Consider the following 21,556-nt stretch of genomic DNA (forward strand, 5'->3'; position numbering starts at 1 on the left):
CTCCGTCCCACATCCACTTTGTTCTGCCTTTAATCTCTCTTTGCTCCCTCTTTATCTCATCCACTTTATTCATCTCTCTCTCCATTACCTTCCTCCTCTCCGCCTTCCTTCTTTCTATCTTTTCTTACTGCCTCTGCTCTCCGGCTTCTAGTTTTTGTCTGTCCGGGAACATTGCAGAAGGTTCTGGAAGCCACGTCTACCCATGAGTCGGAGCACATGTCTGGAGCATGGTGCAAGGATCCCCTGCAGGCGGGTGACCGCATCTACGTAATGCCCTGGATTCCATATCGGACAGACACCTTGACCGAATATGCCACATGGGAGGACTACATCAGTGGGCGCCACACCACAACGTACCGGCTGCCCAACCGGGTCGACGGGACAGGCTTTGTGGTGTACGATGGGGCTGTTTTTTACAACAAGGAGAGGACTCGAAACATTGTAAAGTTTGACCTACGGACTCGCATCAAGAGTGGCGAGGCCATTATCTCTACTGCCAACTACCACGACACCTCGCCCTATCGCTGGGGTGGAAAAACAGACATCGACCTGGCAGTGGATGAGAACGGCCTCTGGGTAATATACGCCACTGAGACTAACAATGGGAGACTGGTGGTGAGCCAGCTCAACCCCTACACCCTACGTTTCGAGGGCACCTGGGACACAGGCTATGACAAGCGCTCGGCCTCCAATGCCTTCATGGCATGTGGCGTCCTGTATGTGGTGCGCTCAGTCTATGTTGACGATGACAGTGAGGCAGCAGGCAACCGTATCGACTATGCTTTCAACACCAACATGAACCGTGAAGAGCCCGTGTCGTTGGCCTTCCCCAACCCTTACCAGTTTGTGTCCTCAGTGGATTATAACCCCCGAGACAGCCAGCTTTACGTCTGGAACAATTACTTTGTGGTGCGGTATGCCCTGGAATTTGGAGCCCCAGATCCCAGCACAGGTAAGATTTTTGCACTTTCACTTCTCTTTATGTTGCTGCCCATTATACACTACGAGAGGGCTAGAGTTTGGACTAATAACTGAAAACATTAGTCAGAGTAGCCAAGGTCTGCCCTTCTCTACCGTGGTTTTTGATCTGGTTGCACAAATAACATTTACAACTCAAATTTACTGGTGCTCTTCCTGCTAAGGTTCCCTCTGAGAAGAAGCCTAATCAGCAAGAACAGCATTATTCTCACGTGCAGCAGTATGTGTCTCTTCAGTTCTACTACCAGCAAGTTAATTAGTAGCCCTCTGTGGAGAATTTGGTCTAGCACAAGACAGTACTGAGCAGCCGATCCAGAGCACCATACCAGGGTACACCAGATTACCCCTAATAGCAGCAACTGAGACTCAGAATACAGCATAGTTGGCAGCAAAATGGCACTTCAGCTGGAGCAGCAAAAACCTTTGCTCCGTTGTTAGAAGTCCACATTAAAAATTCCTCTAGTTTGCCTTTTTTAAGTGATGCTGTGGTGTACAACCCCGTTATCCCATGGTTTCCAGTGGTGGGATGATTACTTTTCTGGTTAGCAGCACCAAGGCACAGATGAACATTTATTGGCTCCGTCAAGTGGCTTCCAAGACATCAGGTCCTTCTGACATAGTGGTTGGATCTCCTCCTCTAAATCGCTGCTGGTCTACTTGACCACATGTTTTCTCCTCACTCAGTGCTTTATCCAATTAGAGCTGTAGCTTTTGTACATTAAATTCGGATGATGTAGCAAATCCCAATGTTTCCAGACCCTTCAGGGACATGAAGGCTGATTTCAGTCCTATCAACCAGACAGGGGTCACAAACTGAACTACAGTATTTCCACTGTTTTTTTTTATAAATCAACAAACTTCCAGTCTGTTGTCTATTTCTGCACTCTGGGACCAACATTTAGGGCCTGAGTTGGAACTTGGCGGTGGGCAATACTCCGTCACAAACATGTTACTGTATTGCAATCCCATTATACCCTATGGGGATCGTAATACAAAGGATGGGATATCCATCAAATTTGTGACTGAGTATTCCATCCGCCAAGTTCTAAATCAGGCCCATAGTCTTTTGTCAATGCCTGTGTCGGCAATGCCAAGTAGTAGTAAGCACTATTTTAATTAAACATTTTGGGACATTTTTTAATTCCAGAAAAAGTTTTTTTTTTTTTTTAAACTACTGAAAAAAGGACCATGGATGCCATGAACTTACCCAGGATGCAGGAAGTTTATTTAATAACCTTCAGATGTTAAGCCTTAATTTGACTGGTGTCTGTTTATTTTTCCTACTGATGCCCCCAATCCTTGCACCAAAATTGGGACTATTACAAATTCCATTGGCTGGACTGCCTTACATTTTACTCTCAGAATTGAAAAAACACAGCTTCCTGGCTAGACTGAAACCCAAACTGGGACAGTCCACAGACAGGACTATAATTTTGCAATGATTGAGGGTCACAGAAGGACTTAACTGACAGTGCTGGTCCAGCATTGGAAAGACAGACAAATGGCATTAAGGGGAATTAAACAAAACTATTATGTGTAATATTGTTTGTGTTAGCGAAATTGTGCTCTGATCAGGGCTAAAGATTAATTCAGCACCAAAATACATGAAAACTTGCCTCCCTAATTATATTGAATGTACATCGGGGCCATAGACGAACTCCACGTGTACATCCCACAAACCTCTGAGACAGACTATATGTAAGAAAGATTTTAAAAAGCTTAGCATTTTAGAAGGTGCACCTATTGGTCGATTTCATTAGGCTTAACCTAGTCAAAGTTTCCCCATGAGTAGCTCATTCAGTATGGTTGCAATCTGGGACTTGTAGTTTTGCATCTATGAAGGTAAAAAGAAAACTGAAAGTGCCATGTTATAAATATTATATATAAATTAATTATAATTTATAAAGCCAGGACTTTATAACGAGGAAAAAAAACTCTCTTTTTGTACCACATTTTGTGATTATGGATGGGTGCAACTCGTCTAATTTGCTGTAGTGTAATTATGGGAAATTACAGCAAATTTATGTGAGATCATGCAGAATTATGTGAGGAGTGTAGCTTAGTAGCACTATTTTCTTAAAGCAAAATGTACTTTTCTGTCCAAAATGGACCAGAGGATGCACTTTGAACTGAGAAAATTGTGCTTCATGCAACAGAACACGAACAGCAGCAGCGGCTTATTAAGGTTCATGGTTCCTGTACACTGGCAGTAGGTTTTTGTGCCAAATTACTCATAACTACGCAAACTGGTGTAATGGTGTAATTTTTGGTAATTTCGCATCAAAAGAGTAACATAAGATTACTGTGATTACGCCGCAAAATGAAATTTTCCCCAAGTCTAGTTGTGATGAAGCTGAGGGGAAAGCTCATGAGCCTGTGTGTCAGCTGAGGGTATTCTCAGATGCAGTTGTGCCACTCTCTGAATCCTGCTTTTCTGCTTCTCTAAGACACTGCAGCACAGCAATGGAGTCTTTAAAAAAACCTCTCAAACAATTCATTTTGTCCCTGTGGTGATTTAAAAGGAGAGATCTGATGGAAATATGAGCCTGAACTCTATATTAAGTCTACTGTCTTCTTTAAAATGTGAAATATGTTGGCTTAATTCTGTGAATTGTTCGTTTTTATATTTTTATTCGTGTATTCAGGACTTTTCGTCATTTTATGTTTTTACTGAAGTGTTTATTTTTGTACTGTGGTTATTTTTATAACCAAATACAAAATTTGATAAGTCTACTGTGCATGCTCACCCCCCAAAAAACAGTACATTTATCACTTTCCATCATAGCTGTCGGGTCTCCGGGACAGACTATGAAAACCCGGGCTCTGGCTGGGGAAATTGGGGATGTCTGGTCACCTTACCCTGACACATACTCTAACTGTTGCAGAGCTCACAACTTTCCCAGTTCAACACGTGAGTAGACCACGCATTCCAAGTTTATTTCTCTGCATTCTGGGATTGGCAGTCCCCTTTATCCCATTTTAAAGTCTGAAATAAACGTTCCACAATGAAAAGCAAAAACAGCGTGGATGAGCTACTCACACATGATCCTGGAAATATTGAGGAGTCTGCTACTGTGGTGCACCACTTTAAGTTTAAAAATACAGACTGAGCAAGAACACTGACGGAAACAGCCATGCAGGGGCGAGGTCACCAATGTTTTAATCAGAAATCTAATCAGGGTCTGTGCACCAATTTCAAAAGTACAGCAAATACTGACATTTTTTAATAACCGCAAAATGATGTTCCTCTTGCTAGTTTTTATTATAATTGCCAGTGGATCAACATGCAGTATTTTTTTAGAGAAATGTAATTTTCCCTTAATGATTTGATTTTAAAATAATTATTTTCTGTCGTTCCAGGGCACCTTGCCCACTGTAGAGCATGACAAAAGCCTAATTTTACATGATGGCTGCAGCACTCACATCCACCTTTGCGTGTTCTGCAAAGCTAGCTAGTCTAGTCCTTTTTTAGGTTGAATGTAGACAGCGTGCAGCGCTGTCAGCAAGACATGTTATATTCAATCTATGGGCTTTTAACCACACCCACTCTTACCATTTGTTCTTTGTTGTGCTTGTCTTAAATGCTTCCTTTTTACTGGTGCATTTTTCTAAATGTCCCTCCCTTTTGTGCCTAACTCCATCCCAGGCAATTTCACTAAGAGGACATTTTTGTTGTCCATCACACTACGTTCACGCTTTCTCCTGTTACAGCGTGTGATGGCACCTACTCCCAGAGGATTTAACTGATTGATCCTTTTTGTTGGCCACCTCTGCCCATCTGTTGCCTCCTTGATCGCACACCCTCCCACCCGTCCTTGGTGCCGTCCTTCCTGTGCTACTACTTGTTTTTTCTAGTGTCTCTTATTTACCCTTAAATATTCCTTTCACATTTCAGATCTCAGTTTGTTTTCTTGGTTTATTTTTCATGTGTCAATTTTGATGTGACTGTCATGAGGCTGTCAGTGCTTGTAGTCTGTGTAGGGGGCAAGATATACAAATGGAACCCGTTCAGTGCTTCAACGTCACCTGCTGAGTCAGCGTGTCCCGATCAGTACAGCGAAATGGGTGTTCACAGCAGCAGCTTAACTTTGAGCGCTGGTGCTTCAGTCTCCCCATGCCAAGGCAGGGCTGCGGTTCGCCTATTCTTGGGTGGGTGGGCTATCAAGGAGCCATGGGAGCTGCACAATGGGGCAGACATCTGAAAAGACCCAAAGAACAGAAGTCACACGTTTTCCCTTGAATACCAAATATTACACGAAACCAGCTCTCTTGCTGCTGAGGCTCACGTTCCAGAACAGAGGGAACTTCTCTTCCGGTGCAGTGGGGGAGGGATAGTCTCTTCCGCTGCAATAATGTATCTTTGAGACTGGGCTAGCTGTCTGTTTCCTGGTGCAACTCATATTTTTCTAACCAATCGAAGAGCTCCATGGAACCCACAGCCATATAGTCTCTTGGAGTACAGCCTTGTAGTCGGTCAGTAAGTTTAAAATCTGCTTCATTACAACCTCTTGGCACCACATATTGACGTTGCTTAGAGTGGAAAGAGGAATGACTGACATCTTCTGTCTGGAGACAGGAGGGAACCTCCCGCCTGATTTGTAAGGCTTGAAGTGTAGGCCAAAGTACATTTGTGGTGAGCCAAGCTTTTAAAATGAACTAATGTATGAAAGAGAGCATATTCAACCATCGAGAGACAGACCTGCCTGTCCCTTATCAAGTATTATATGTGTCTAATGAAAATTACATGCATAGCAGAGAGGGTAGTTTTTCTAGGACTGTTTTAGGCAGTATATTTTGGCATTGCTTTCTTTCTCTTTTAACACTTTACAAGTAAGCTGATAGTTAAAGGCAGCCGCCTCACCATAGGGAATCAGTGTTGCAACACCCCGTATTTACAAGGTGACAAATTAAGCTAGACAAGTTTCTAATACCATTTGCATTGATTTCTGTAATAACTTGGTAAATGCTGCTTTTAAAGTATGAGTACATATGACAATGTTAAGATGTATCATATTTAATAATTTCTTAAAACTCTTTATAAAGGGATAGAATGTGTTTTCTGTCTACTAGAGACTGGAATATGTCTCGTCCAAAACATTTAAAAACGTTACCTCTGAATGAAATACAAAGTGAATCAACCAACATATTTACATGCTTGTTACGTTTGAAGTATTAATGACTAAACTAGAATATTATCAGGCTAATGAAAAATAGTTTGATTAAAATGATTTTTAGTTTATCTGTACTTGCGGTATTTCAGAGCACCTTCTACCCTCTGCTGAGTCCTGTGCAAGCAACACCCGGACCCTCTTTCCTCAAGCAATGCCCAGCTGTCCTCTAAAGCACAGCACCATGCTGGCTGCCCTCCTCTCCGTTGTAGCCTCACCTAGACTAACCTCCCAAGGCACGCCCTTGTGTAGTCTCCACTCAGTATATAATAAATAATGACAATATTTTCATTTGTTGCCTCAGCTAGAGGAAGAAGGTAAATGGAAGTGCTTTTTAGTTATACTTGGGCTACTGGAATTATGTGGCAGAGAGGACCGAATTATGCGGCAGGGTTGACCAATTTATATGGCAAGAAAAGTCCAGTTATGCATTTACAACAACAGTAGCTGTAACTCAAGCAAATGCGAGACCTACTGCATTGCAAACGCTTGTCTTGTAATTCGAGTCACTCGGTTTTCTTTACTTCCTGAACTCAGGCACACTTGGCTTTAGGATAAAAAAGGAAAATGCTTTGGGTTTGGAGTGGTCCCCTGATAGCTGAATAAAATGTTATGTGAGTCAAGGCATTTGTGTGCTACTTAATCGGTTTAGGCAGTAATTGCCTGTCACGCCAGACTGAATTTTTGTCATTCTTTTTTGGGATTTTAGGTGTGGCTTTGCAGTGGAGCTGTTCTGTGTGACATATTGTAACAAATCCTTTAAAATATAAAGAGGAGTTTTTATTATTTGGTGTATCATTCCTTCTTCCAGGAATTGTTTCCATGAGGGACTATCTAGAAAGTACACTCAGTTATCGCAGTGTTCGTCATATTCACTTTTTTATCTCCTAAATGTATTTTGTAAGGAAGGTTACTTTTTCTCCAGCACTGGCAAAGTCAACAGAGTAGGTTTCAATGTGCTGAATAGCATTTGTGAACGTTTGGGTCACAAGTAACTGCAAATTAAAGCCTGCCTTGTTCGCTTTGCCAATGCTTGATAACAATTGTGTCTGATAAACTTTAGGGCATTACATTTGCCCTACTTGAAAAGAGGTAGCATATCACTGGTATAAATAAATGAATCTTTTATCCGTCTACCATGATTTAAATCCGCTGTAACTGTTCATGTGACTCCCCAGAATCCCTCTCCTGTGAGTTTGCTTTCTAACAAAATGGAGGAGTCCAGGAAGTCTTTCCACCATCTCTGACGTGTTTCTGTGGGTCGGAGTATGACCTCTTTTGCATGACTCTTGCAGAGAACACTGCAGCAATGGCCATACAAGTGGAAATTTGTCGATCTTAAGGAGCTCTCACCACACCTAGAATGGCCCAAGACCTGAAACACAACCCAAAGGTTTGAAATTCACCGCGGCGCCCTAATAAAGCAGAACTGAAATCCACACAGCTTATGCCTCAGCACCCAGTACTGCCAATCACCAATAAACTTCACAAACGCCAGTAGGTCTCGCCTTGTGGCATGGAGACCTATCGGCTAGGCCAATGCTTTCTGCTGGTGCTGTTTACATCAGCAGAAATAAAAAGATAATTGCAGATGCTGAAAGCCATTGGGAAAAAAATGCAATGATGTGCACGTGCAGATGAGCCATCACGCGCTTGCACGTATGCTTCATGAGGCTATGGCAGCCCAGCATTATGAGGCGTATGCGTTCTGCATTTCCATGCATGCGCACACATACTTCCTAATGCATCTGCCAGTTGTTTTTTGGTTTGTTTTATTTAGCATACCAACATGACCACCCATCTTGTGACAGTAAATAAAAATTACAAAAAACTGTGTCAGTACTTAAAAAAATAAAAATAAACTGTGTGTCAGTAAATTTAAATAAATAAGTACATTATGTGTCAACAAGCCTTTTCAGAAAGGAATGGGCTGGCAGTGAATTGGAAAAAAGAAAAAAGGACGGGGGTGGAGAGGAAGGTTGGGGGAGCACGGGACTGGGGGAGGGAGTAATCACCACTGTAAATGGAGAGCAAGAGGTGAAAGCAACCGAGGAGCAGGAGGAGGTAAAAGGAGAAAAACATTCCTAGCTTAACTTAACAATAAGGGGTGGGAAAACCACAGACAAGCTTGGGGGTCGAAGGGAGCAGGGCAGAAATCTGAAGGGGGAAGAAGCATACAGGGGAGAGAGCAATTACATATATACATCCCACTGAGTGCTAATAGCAAAAAGAAGCAGTTCCCTAAATGTGATCAGTGGAAGGATCCAAGGCATCCAATAGAATTGATTACGAAGAGGCTATCCTTGAAGGGAAGTTAAAAATCAAGAAAGGAAAGAAAGCCTTTGACTGAGAGACAAACAAATGAAAATAACAAGACAGCCAACCATTGCTAACCAAAAGACCGACCCAAAGCCCACTGTCAGTATTGGTATTGCCCACAAGAGGTCTTTCAACACAAGCAGCTAAAAGATGGCTGCATGTAAGGTTTTAAAAACACTAAATTTGCCAACATCACACTTGCATGAAACCAACACAAAAGCAAGCACAGTAAATACGTGGCTTTTCAACTCCATTGTACATACTCCTATTGCTTCAAGACCTACCACACTATCCAAAGACGTGACATTCTTCACTGTACTTATATCTAAACATCCTACACAGCAGTTCTTAACACAACCAGCACTCAAACCCATCCAGACAATCGCTCAATGCCATATAATTCTTTAAGACTCAGTAGATACAACCAACGCAACACCAAGTGGAAATATGTAACACCCGAAGACCAACAATGCAACACAAAGATGATGGATGCACAACTCTACCCTAAACTCTGAATTCTTCCCTGCCAGTACTGAGTACAAACAGAATCCACAACCATATGTTCTACATCTCTGTGTTACCAGTACATCAGCACACTTTAAATGCAGCAACAACACACTTTCATGCAATGAGCCCTGTATCAAAGACTATACAGTTGGAAATGTGTTGTTCTTTAACAATGTTGAATACATTCAAAATAGCTCAGGACTCACAACATAACTCAAAGATGTGAAATGCATCACTATAACCACACGACAGTGCCCAGCACATCCGATGCTAAACAGAAAATTAATTCTAACCAATGAATCTACATCCCAGCACCCCTACTGTATCAGAATCTAACACAAGGATAAACACCACACTCTTGTGCAGCTAAAGCAGCATGAAGGGACACAAAACTTGAAACATGTGGCTCTTCAAATGCTCCGTATACAACCAGAATTGTTCAAGGCTTGCATAACGAACTGAAGACAAGAAATGCACCACTGTACCATGGCGCACCCAACACATCCTGCTCGACACACAAGCCACACTCAAGACTTTCCATATCACTTCTCAACACCTACTACTGTTGGTATATCATCAACGCTGAACCACTGCAACCACAGCCCAGCAATAAACAGGGCCACTACTAAACACAAACAGAACCTCAACCTACCAATCCTACATCTCTAAATTCAATGCAGCTAAAATAGCAGAACCCGCTGCATGCACCTACCCCATAGTCTTGTGCTATGAACATAGCACTAAGGGTTATACAGATAGCAACATGTCACTCTCAAACACAACTGAATACAGCCAGATCTCCTGCCTCTTGTGCTCAAGACACTGTGCATGAGGTAGTACTTGTGGCTTATGTATAAGCCAAAGGTATCACAATTTCATGCACCCCATCTCGTGTATGGCTTTCCAGTTTCTTCAAAACCACCACAGCTCAAGGGTGAATATTTGCTGTAGTCACTCTCTTGACAACAGTTCTTCCCACTTCCCCGGCCACCAGCCTCATTCAACTTCTGCCCAGTCCGGGCCTCCTTCAGTGCGAAATCACTGTCAACCAGCTTCTCCCCGCAAGACATTGATATATGGATCCACCAGGGAGTTACTTCCTCGACCATACAACATTTATTGGGAGACCGTGTCCACCAAGCTAACCTATGAAAGCATGGTCTGTCTGTTCCCATCCACATGCCGAGCTGTGCTTGCTCTGTGGGATATGTTCACAAGTGTCCTATATGCATGCAGCTGCACACACGCAGCACATGTGGACAGCCCAAGAGTGTCAGGAGGCTACACCAGAGACATCCTTGTGCTATACAAATATGAGTAGCATAAAGTGAAAGTTTCTTAAAACCACCACCAACCAAAAAGCAATGCAACATCAAAGTTTTGAGAACTAATTGAAGAAAGCAAGATGTTTGTCGCGGCTTACCCCAGTGCTCTGACCCTTATAATTATGCACACACTGACATGGGGACCTGAAGTCCCAGGACCCTAGGATTCAAAACACATGTTGTCCTGGGACAGACCACTGTTCTCTGATACCTTAGGCCCATTGGTCTAACTAAAGTCCTCCACACAACAGCTCCTAGCAAGCTTTGGTTTATTAAATGATCATGGTAAAAAAAGGGTTAGATGGAATACTTGAATGAATCTATTACATGAAGCACCATGACTGAAAATATGGTATCCCATGAAATGGAATCATGGGATCACCTTATGAATATTGTTCGGTACAACGCAGTTATGTACTTGGCATGAAACACCAATAGTAAAAAGCTTGCCTTTAGGGTCAGACCATGCGTAGCAGACTATTTACAGAGAAGGCATTAAAGCCTAGTCCTTGGAGTGTGACAATTCACAACTAGGTGACTAAACACAGCAAACAAAATCAAACTGTGCACAGAGATGCTGCTACACCAAGGTATTAGAGTCAAATTCTATATATAAAGGACATTAAACCTAACCTTTACAATCACACTATGTACAGAGGGGTATTGGACTAAGCCAACTGGTCAGATTTTGAGGGGTAGGTCTGGGGTCTTAAAAATTGTGGTTAGGCATGGGCAGAGCATGGCGAGCGTACTGATAATGCTTTCCAAACCACAACTTGAGAACTAACAAAGGGCCTGTCACACCCAGGTAGATACCATGGTTGGTCTGCGTGCCACAACAGCACAATGACTGTCTTTTCCCACCTTCTTTTTACTCTTCACGTCTGCAGTTGAGCTGGCTCACAGTTTGAAATGTTGGTTGACTTAGTGGAGCATGTATTTTCTGATTTCTGCCAATGTGTGTACAAGGATATGGGGCTCTGGTTACTAACTGCTTGTAGAGATATAACTGCAAGGGCTGTATGCACCGAGATACCCCCAGTACTGTTGATACAAAACAAAAAGAAAATTCCAAAAAAGATGGCTTAAAAAAAAGCTAGCGTTTAGGCTCAGTCTTGCAGGTGGCTCTCCTTCTAGTACACTGAATTCCATTTCGGTTCCAATAACAGCAGGGAAGTGGTAGGAAAACCAGGCAAACAACCACTCTAAACAGCAGGTTGGAGCAACACGGCAACCACTACTCAAACCAATGATTCTGGTGCCAAAAATTACTGGATGCCATAAATTACCCCACTGGGGCACATCCCATCAAGACCTATGGAAATGATTCAGAAGGTCCCAGATTCTGTAGAAGAGGGGTCTTTACTGTAGGATATTGCACTTTTCTACATCTCAGTGGAGGCTTGGACTGACCCTTAGGGCTATCAGGCAGTGCCCGATGGGCTGGGCTGGCAAATCAGGGTGTGGACCTGTTTAAAGGTCTCCTGGGCAGGTTTTTATTGTTGATTTCCCTGTTATGAAAAAAAATTGCAGTCTTCTATACCTTGCAGAGCACTTACACATAAAGTCTTTACAAGTTCCAAACTGCCCAATTTGCAAACATTTATCACTTTTTTAACTATCTACTTCACCAATGGAGCCCTTTTATATTTTGGAGCACTGGCCTATTTTACTCCCATGTCGACTCTGTCTCAGGGAGACCCATGGTGGTACAACATACATGCAACCCTTCTGATTCAGGCTGGAGGCTACAGATTTCAAGGCTAGTCTCCCGCCTCCCGATTCCTGCATGTAAAAATTAAATTCCTCTGCTGACAGGGCCGAGTATTGTGTTACTCAGAGAATGTACTGCCAGTAACCTGCTCCTGCAGGCCAGTGCACAGCACTTGCAGCATGTTCTCTCTGTCTGCCATAACGCTTTCTCTGTGCTCCTTACAGGTAGGGAAAAAAAAGTTAATTTGCGTATCTAATATCTGATCCTGCACAGCAGTGGCTGCCGCAAATCTGAAGGGGAGAGGCGGGGGAGGACGAAGAAGGAGGTGGGGTGGAATAAAAATAAACGTACCTTACTGCTGTCTCCTGCCTCCTCGCTCCTGTTCCCTCAATGTGGTGTCCCAGTATTCACTGGGACACCAGCACAGGCTCCCCGGAAATCCTGGTGCTGCTTTCATGCTAAACCTAGCATGAAAGAGGTGCCAGGATTGGCCTGAGCAGCTCGGACTTCTGCTCAGACACAGCCCTGGGGTCTGTGTAGTTTCTCCAGTCCGGCTGTTAATCACAGCTGGGCTGGAGAAACCTAAGTGCGCATGTGTGTTTGGTCGGTCCGAGATATCCGGCCGAACACACATGCGCACTTAGGTGCACACTCCTCCTCCACCTCCCACCTCCCAGCCCCACCCCGCCCCTACCTGCACTGCTTGCTGAGCCAGCAGCAGAAAAATTAAACGACTATGGTTTTTTTTTCTGCTGCTGGCTCGGCCACGGGGGGTGACGCTCCTTTGCCAAAGGGAAGGAGCCACCCCTGTTCCTGCAGCAGCAGACTTGCAAATCCCATCCATAACAGTAACCTGATTCAGACTCCAATAGAAGTCAATGGGTGAAATACATTCTCCCGATTTTTTTATAGAAATCTATCACTTTTGTCTTCTAAATGTTGCCATTTATGGTAAAATGCCCAATCTACCGTACTCTCTACGATTTAGATGACGATTCTTTGAAGGTAGAACTGGAGTGCTCCGTTGGCACCCTGTAAGATCAACAACCTGCGCACCTGCAGCCAATGGCGAAAGCGATCGGGCTCCCCGCAGTTCCTACAGAAGGCTGTCTGCGCGCACGCACACACCTCGCTCTCGTTTCCACTGGAGGTGTGAGGCGGGTGGATTGGTCCAAGGAGCTCCTCCGGGAGGCACGTGGCAAGGCTTGCAGCTGTTGAAGCTGATGCAAGAGGTCTTATGGGGGAAAAGACTTTCTAATTAATCAAATTAAATAGTAACACTGTCCTACTCTTCTATTGACAAGGCGTCTGTGAGTCTGCGGAGGCAGCGTTGGGAGGGGGGAGTGATCGCAGCATGGCGCGAACACGCCAAGGACTGGCCTCGGATGGGGCTCTTAATGGAAACTGGCACGGCGTCCACACGGGCTCCTGAGGGCTGTGGATGCCAACAGCCGCTTGCGGAGTTTTGGCCGAAGTATCAGATGAGCAGGAAGGCTGGACTTCAGTGTGTGTAGCGTCGTTGGGTGAGGGGCCAGAACTTACGGTGGCTTGAAAAGGGTGCCACGTAACGTAGTCAGGAGACAAGGCGTGGTCCCTTTACTGTAAACTGGAGTGCGGCCTGGTGGCCATCTTGTCTCAGCTGAACTTGATGAGGCCTTGGCCCCTCTTCGAAATGGTACAGCCGAACGGCTCTGCCCTCTTGGTGGAGCTTACGGCGTGCATTTCATTCTACGCCATTTAATTACTATTTTTCACTTGTAAAGCAATACTTCATTAAGGTTCAATCAGCAGAAAGCGACTTTCTTAAATCATGAATATTCACACCCACTCCTATCAGGGCGCCCTCCTGGGGGCCCGGCACCTGCAAGATATGAATGAGCACATGAACCCAGGCCTTCAGCATCACTCATTCAGGGGATTTTTTTTTCACCTTTTTACATTTTATATTCGTAAATTTTGCACCACTTAACTTAGATTTGATTACATTTGTTCAAGCCTCCTCATCTGTTCCCACTTTTTCAAATCTCTAGCTGTGAGGCAGGATTAGGAAACATGCAACTCTTTTTAAAAACCCAAACAGCATCATGTTGAAAACCTTGTGTTTGCCAAACAGTAAGTAGTTTGGTAGATTGGCACCCGCCACAGAACTCTGTAACTTGTAGGTCAAAGGTTCGAAAGGTCAAAGGTTCCTTCCGAGAGTGGTAACATGCGTTGTGCGTTGATAGGACCCACAAACGTGTGTTGTGGCTGCACTCAAGCAAATTGGCATCGATGTCTGTCAGGTGTGGTCCTTGACCTTGGCAGCCTTTCTTTCTTCTTGCTCTCCTTTGCATTGTACATCTTATAGTTGTATGATTTGCAGTTAATGTGTTACTTCACTGTCGTAGTTTTCTATAGCCATTTTTTCACATCCTAACGCGTTATAGATAGTGTAGTTAGTAATATGTGTAATCTGCTTCAGCCTGTCCTAAAACGTATTTCATTGTCTTTTAGTCTATCAGTGCCACATTATATGCAGCATAATGGTTCTGCTAAGGACTGTGAACCAGCAAAGTCGCAGGGGTCGCGGGTGCCCTTTGCTACCCCTGGCACTGCCTCTTCGAGCCCTGGCCTTAGAGAAGGTAAATCCAGTTCTAGGAACACTGTGGCAGCCCATCCATGAGGACGTTAGTTGGGGCTCCGCTCTTTGTTTTCAGGCAATTTTCTATCACACTAATAGTGAATAATAGTATATTATTCACTATTAGTGTAATAAACATGAAGGACATTTAGCTGGAATATGCCCTCCCATGGCGGGGGGGGGGGGGGGGGGGTAAGTAAAAACGCTTTTAAATGTACGTTGTGTGTGTGCTTGTGGGTGGGAGTGTATTTATGTGAAAGAGAGTGTGTGTACGTGTGTATTTGTGTGTATGTGTAAATATGTGTGTGTGTGAAAGTGAAGGTCAAAGGTGTGATGTCACTTCCGCTACCCTTGGCATTTCGGTAAAGTGACGTCCATGAGCAGGGCCCCAAAACATAAAGAGCCCACAGCCCTTCAGGGAGCTACCCAAGGCCACTCAATACCTGTGACGCATGGGCGACTAGTGGGGTCTCTCATAACATTCTGGTGGGGGCTGGGAGAGGCATCATTTTACGCCGTGCCACGGGTGCCAACGAGTACAGTGGCAGACATAGGCGCCCATGTCTGTTTAATCTTTATATCGTACCTTGTACCCTGGTTTCCTTTTCCAATCCAGCTGCAGCTGTTCTCATTCATATTGGATTTATTTCTGTGGTTTTAGATAGCACGTACCTCGCCCAAGAGCATCAGAGCCCTTTACAAGAGAGGAAGAAGAACAGAGATAACAATCAACATAAACACAACAGATAAGCAACAAAGAACACACACACAGCCAGCAGCTTGACTCAGGAGAAAGATCAGCAGATTCTATCAGGATGTTCCAGAGGCCAGAAAAGGGGATGCGGAGAAGCGACCAGAGGTTCATCCAAAGTCTTTCTCAACTAAGAGAGTTTTGAGATCCTTTTTCTCCTCCTCGGATTCTGAAACCCTGGAAGAGTGAGCCACCCGTGCATAGGCGTCATTTACGACCCGTAAAGCTGCGACCCCTGGCTTGCCCTTTGCAACCCCTGTCCTCTAAGGTGGCAAATCAGTGCCAGGAGTACAGTGGTAGCTCCTCCTTATGGATGTCAGATGCGACTCCACTCGCTTTGTTTTCTTTCAATTTTTACTACATTGATAGTGAATAATAAAATATCATTTACTATTAGTGTAACACAGATGGGGTACAGTTAGCTGGAATATGCCCTTCCATGGAGCTGAGGTAAGTAAAAATGCTTTTAAATGCAGTGCTGTAAATGGGCCGGTACTGGCCAGTACTGAGTACCGGCACGTTTTTAATTTGAGAGGGAGAGTACCTGCACTTCTTATGAAAAAAGGAATACTCTTAATTGGAGCGTACCGGCACGTCTCAGGAAAAAGCAGGTACTCTGGTGCAGAGTACCTGCACTTTTATTTTTCCATTTCAAGCACCTTTTAAATGTATGTTGTGTGCGTACTTGCGGGTGAGAGTGTGTTTATGTGAGTATGTGCAATAAGTGTGAATTTGTGTGGATGTGCAGGTATGTGTGTGAGTGAAAGTCAAAAGGCCTGTGATGTCACTTCGCTACCCCCGGCATTTTGGTGAATTGGCGTCCATGCACCCGTGCACCCTGTTCTACAAAGAACACCTTTTTACTTGGGTCTCCAACCCTTCCACCGTGTCACTCCTACCACTGAAAATATCCCTACATCTTTTTAACAGTCTCCTTTTAGATGTTTGGCCTCTCTAAACACCACCTGAAGGAAACGTATTGATATTCAGCTCACCTCTTCCGCCATTTTGTTAAATCGCCCTTTCAAAAGTAGCATCCCGCACAGACCATCAAGATAGGTTGCGAACCCCTTGTGCTGTCCTAGAGAAGTGGTTCCCAACCTTTTGACTTTTGTGGACCCCCCACTTTATGATTACTGGAACCCGGGGACCCCCACTGACTCATTATTGGAGTCTTAGGACCCCCTAATAAGTCATTACTGAAAGCTGGGGACCTAATCTGTTAATATTGTTTAATTTTCTAAGCAGTTGCAGGCCCCCGGGGGTCCCCGGACCACAGGTTAGGAATCACTGTCCTAGAGTGTATTTTGACAGCACAGAGCTTGCTCTTTTCTCATCTGTAACTTTAATCTATGCGTTACTGTATTTATTATAAAAACATGCAACTCTTTGCTACCACAGATTTTCCATTTGACAGCGCTGCAAAAACAAACGTTTACTCCTCTATTGTTATCTTTGTATCGACCTGGGCAGAATGCAGGACTGAGTTGGCCCTAATGATTTTCAAACCTGCCTACACGTTGCTCGAGGCAGCGGGTGACTAGCTCCTGAAATATTTCACCTCACAGACGCCCCTGCGCTTCGATTCCCATAAGCACGTAGAGCCCCCTGATGGCCGCGGGATAACATCTGCGTCCACTGGCAGGCAGATAACAGAACTTGATTGATACTTCTAATGCTGAGCGCTTTCCTTCTTCTCCAGTTAACCTGACCACGCAGTTTTCACAAATACGAAATCTATATCCTCAAGGAAACCCAAGCGCCAAGATGTAATGCTAGTTTGCAGTTCGCGCTACATGAGACAGCTCACGGTTACGGTTCAAATTAAGGTGCATCTAAAACAGGACTTTAAGGCCCATATTTATACTTTTTTAGCGCTGCATTTGCGCCGCTTTTTGATGCAAAAGCGGCGCAAACTTACAAAATACAATTGTATTTTGTAAGTTTGCACCGCTTTTGCGTCAAAAAATGACGAAATGTGGCGCTAAAAAGGTATAAATATGTGCCTAAGTGGATGAAAAAAGTGAGGGGTCTTCAACGGGGTGTGGCCTACCAGGTATGGGTGTGGCTTAGCCATGTAAACTAAATTTCTGTGATTCCCATGGTGTGCCACTCAACCTGAATTTTGTGGTCTCTCTGAGAATTCTGTGATTGCAGCCAGATATAACAGAACGTCTGACATCCACCTAAAACCAGCTTGGACTACTCGCTTTGTCAATGGTTGTCTGTGTGCGCTCTGCAGACACACTAAGAATTGGATTCTCATGTTTTCAGAGCACGTTTTTTCCCCACGGACAGGCACTGCGAGAAACTGGCACGGCCTCCAGCTTCAACTCTAGACCTCTTAATTGTGGCCACACTTGGAGGCAACTCACTTCAAAGCATACCTATCTATGTATGACTAATATGGTGTAGGAAAAAAATACATCAACACAACATCCTGGAAATAGTTAACACTGTTGGATTGGTAGGCTCAATTATAAACATGCGAAGTATAAACGGGAATTAAACAACTTCCTTAGATTACCTGAACATTTATTATAGTTATTTTTTAGAAATCGTGTGTTTTGCTACATGTAGTTAAGGACATGAATATTGGGCCAGAGAGGGACCCGTTTCGATGTCCGTTCTGAAATACTACCGAGGGACCCGGTCCACTTAAAGCCTTTGGAGACCACATCCTGTTTTTGGGGGATGTGTCTTACAAGTGGGGCCAGGGTGAACCCTCTCACTAGGCCCTACGTTTTTAGTGCACCATTTTATTGTAGCCCACTTCCATTCCTATTAACTACTAGAACTTCAAGTTCACTGTAACCAAGGTGTCTATGTATGTGGTGTGCAGCAAAAACCTAGAACAAACCAAAGGCATGCAGAACAAGAGTAGTGCAGATGGTAAGGGAGCGGTGGTGGAGTGGAACCGACGAGAGTGGTGAGGTGGTCCTGGGGAGCCAGGGAGAGAAGAGTAGGGTTTGATGAGAAATAGCCTGTAGTGGTGCTTCTCAGGGCGCGACATCAGGGGAGGTTATGCGTTCTTTAGTTATGTTGCACAGAGTTTAGCAGCCTCAATGTATGCTTCATTTAAGTTCAGGGTAGCTCAGTAGGTTTAAGTCTTACTGCTGAGCTTTCAACAAAAATTCCACCTGGGGTTTTGGATTGGGTGGGGAGATTGGATTACATTCACAGAGTTTGCATTCAACATTTTCAGAGGGTCCTCTGGTGCCACAGACCAGTCTTGGTTCAGTGTTTACCACTGCGGCTACCGGAACAAACTTGTAGGGCTTCATAAGGAAAGTGCAGCTTGAATCCTATGGTACAACCACCTCGGTACTTACGTAAAGCATGGGCCTTTGCTATGCCATAGGTCTCAACTTGCACCTCATGATGAGGCCTAAGGAGCCTGAAAGTTGTCTGGAGGTGCTTTTTTTCCTGCTCAATGGGTATGCAGCCTGGCAGTTCAGGCTGGATGGTTCCCATTGAAGAAGGAGTAAGTCTAATTTGCATTAGATTGGTCCACGTCAGGAGTGGCACAGTAAACAAAAAAACACAGGCTCTATGCAGCCTAGCATAACTACCACTGGCTGACTTAAGTCAAGCTTTCGTCCCAGCATGTTTATATGTTTTTCCTTGTTTTAAAATTATAGCAGCAGCATGTTCAGTACAAGGGAGAGGGTGTGGCGTAATGACCAGAGCTGCCGACTTTGGAACTAGAGAATCAGGCTCGGGTCCCCAGTAATCTTCTTCAGCCTAAAAAAAAAATACAAAAATGAATGTGTCCTTGCATAATGTGATTGGTATGCATGTAATGCGCTCCCATACCTTCCAGTGAAGTTTGCGCTATATAAAACTGCAAAAAATAATGGATTACCTGTTTTTTTCTGCACTCACTGGACTTTACACTGGGGTGGAAAGACAGCACTTAAAGAGGTTGTGCTCAGATAGCCCAAACCATACTGCTAAAAGTCAGACTGTCACACATTCCTTCAGGAAGATTTCTCCCTTCTGGTTGAAAGGAGGAGTCCTCTGGGTGCCTCCTCACAATGCAGACTCTAACGCCAACTAACACACATGGCAACTGCGGTCTCCGGTTTAAAGCCCACAAAGCAAAACCCCTCTGCCACGGAAAAACGTTTAAGGAAAAATACTAGTCCCAGAATACAGCGGGGAAAGGAAGCTCTGGACTTCAGTCCCTACAAGAGAACATATGGTGTGTAGATTAACACACACGTGCACAGAGGCAGAGTGTGGCACTTGAACCCCTCTTTAGCAGCTACGTGGAGGAGGGTGGCACTGAGCCCGAGGGGCTGGGAAGCAGTATCTCAGTAAAACGTGTCTTCTGTCGGCAGATCTGCAGACAAAAGCTCACAAACAACTCTGTCATGGAATACAGGGTACGGCTGAGGGTGGCAGCCAAGGGATGCTGAATGATCCAGTACAGTTAAGCCAAGAACAAGAAATGATGAACACGGGGAAAGGACAGAAAGGGAGAGAAACAAAAGAAACTGTTGAGAGAAAGGTAAAGTGGAGAAAATAAGGATGGGGGAGAAAGGAAAGAAAGATGGTAGAGGGAAAAGGTGAGGTCGGGATGAAGGGCGAAAGGATGGATGACAGATGGACAGAAAAGTGATTGGATGGGTTAAGGAATGTATTGATGGATCGATGGGTGGATCTGTGAACGAATGGGTAAATGGTAAATAGACGGATGGAATGGGTAAAGAATGGATGATTAAAACAAATGGATGGATGGGTGAGTTTGAACTACTTCCCACCACCCATCCTCACTCCTGTACCCCCTTTTCTGACGTGAGTGACCCAATGGAACATATATGGTTGAACACATTGACACGCCCAGAACATTGTTACAGCCTGTTCGCCCCTGCCAAAGCCCCACCTCCGCAGCCTCCCCAGCCACTCTAGATGACAGCGAAGAGTAACATCAGGACCCAAGGCACTCCAGTGCAAAGCCTCGGTAGGCCTGGCCTGTTGTCAGTGGCGTAACAAAGGCCCCCCGCAGCCCCCGCGGTGCGGGGCGACGGGAAGCTCTGCACAGTACTTAACCTGAGTGACTCCGGAGGGAGGCCCCCTCCGTGCTCTTGCAGGGGGTAGCGGTCCAGTTTCGTTAGGCCACTGCCCGTTGTTCTTGGCCTTCAACGCTGCCCTAAAAAACCTGTCTCCAATAGGAAATAGAAACTTCCAGGATGTACGGACAAAATGTAATCCAACCACTGACCCCAAACAATCGCCTGGTAAGCACCTGCTAACGAGGCCACCGCTCCATTAAGGCCATTGCGGCAGAGACTACGGTAGCCTTGTTGCTAGGGAAAAGAAGACGCCTGCCTGGCAAAATATACGTTTTTTCTCACTAAGTCCTTGCACCGGGGCTGTCAGCTAACTCCAGGCCCGACAGCTTGGGCCACTTTACTGCCCAGTGCATGCCTAAACCTGACCTTATGAGCCGCGCACTAGACGCGCTCTCACCAACAACTCGCGCCACCCTCTGACCCCGTTCAGTGCACGCTGACCAGAGACCACACAAGAGCGCAGTCGGGACAAAGCGAAATCCTTGCTTATCGAACGTGCACACATCCGAACGTTCTCTCACTGTGTTTGCTCCTTCGTTTGCTATATGGACAGGTTCTGCCCGTCCCAAGCACGCTCTTTTAAGTACATCCTCTTCCGTCGTGTACATTTCTTCTCATAGTTCAGTGAAATGCTTCTGCCCGTAAAACACACAGCAACATGTACAGCGCTCTGGCGCCCTCTAGGGCCTCGTTAGAGTATTGCTCTGAATTCTGAACTGGCTGTCGGATGTCCGCTGGTGATTTTGGATACCGATGCTTGAACACCATTACTTCAGGGACACTGGTTGAGTTTTGATTGGCAATGATGTTTACGAAACTGCAAAAATGAATAATTAATCATACCCCCTTCAGAGGTACATGACCTGTAATAATTTAAGTTATACGATTCCTATATGACGTTCTGTTGTTCCTGAAGAGTTACATGTAAAGCTCCACATTATACATCCTAGGAATGAATACAAATACATTAAATCCAGGTAAGCACTGGAGGGGGAGAAGACAAAAGTGCACTGGAGCACACATTCAAAGCGGTAAGCGCTAAAGAGGCTGGCTTGCCCCGGGTGGTTGACAGCTCGGAGGCTGGGCGGGGAGGGGC

At 44.8% G+C, this 21,556-nt stretch overlaps 1 protein-coding gene across 2 annotated transcripts in view; it reads left to right on the forward strand.

Annotated features, from left to right (window-relative positions):
* Positions 1 to 21,556, forward strand: part of ADGRL1 (adhesion G protein-coupled receptor L1) — a 561,888-nt gene that overhangs the window by 411,721 nt on the left and 128,611 nt on the right. For both annotated transcript variants that reach the window (XM_069231717.1, XM_069231716.1), the window contains exon 5: positions 152 to 952. In XM_069231717.1, the coding sequence (XP_069087818.1) occupies positions 152 to 952 (801 nt within the window). The remainder of the gene's footprint in view (positions 1 to 151; positions 953 to 21,556) is intronic.

The sequence above is a fragment of the Pleurodeles waltl genome, chromosome 4_2 (assembly GCF_031143425.1).
Source record: "Pleurodeles waltl isolate 20211129_DDA chromosome 4_2, aPleWal1.hap1.20221129, whole genome shotgun sequence".
NCBI lineage: Eukaryota > Metazoa > Chordata > Amphibia > Caudata > Salamandridae > Pleurodeles > Pleurodeles waltl.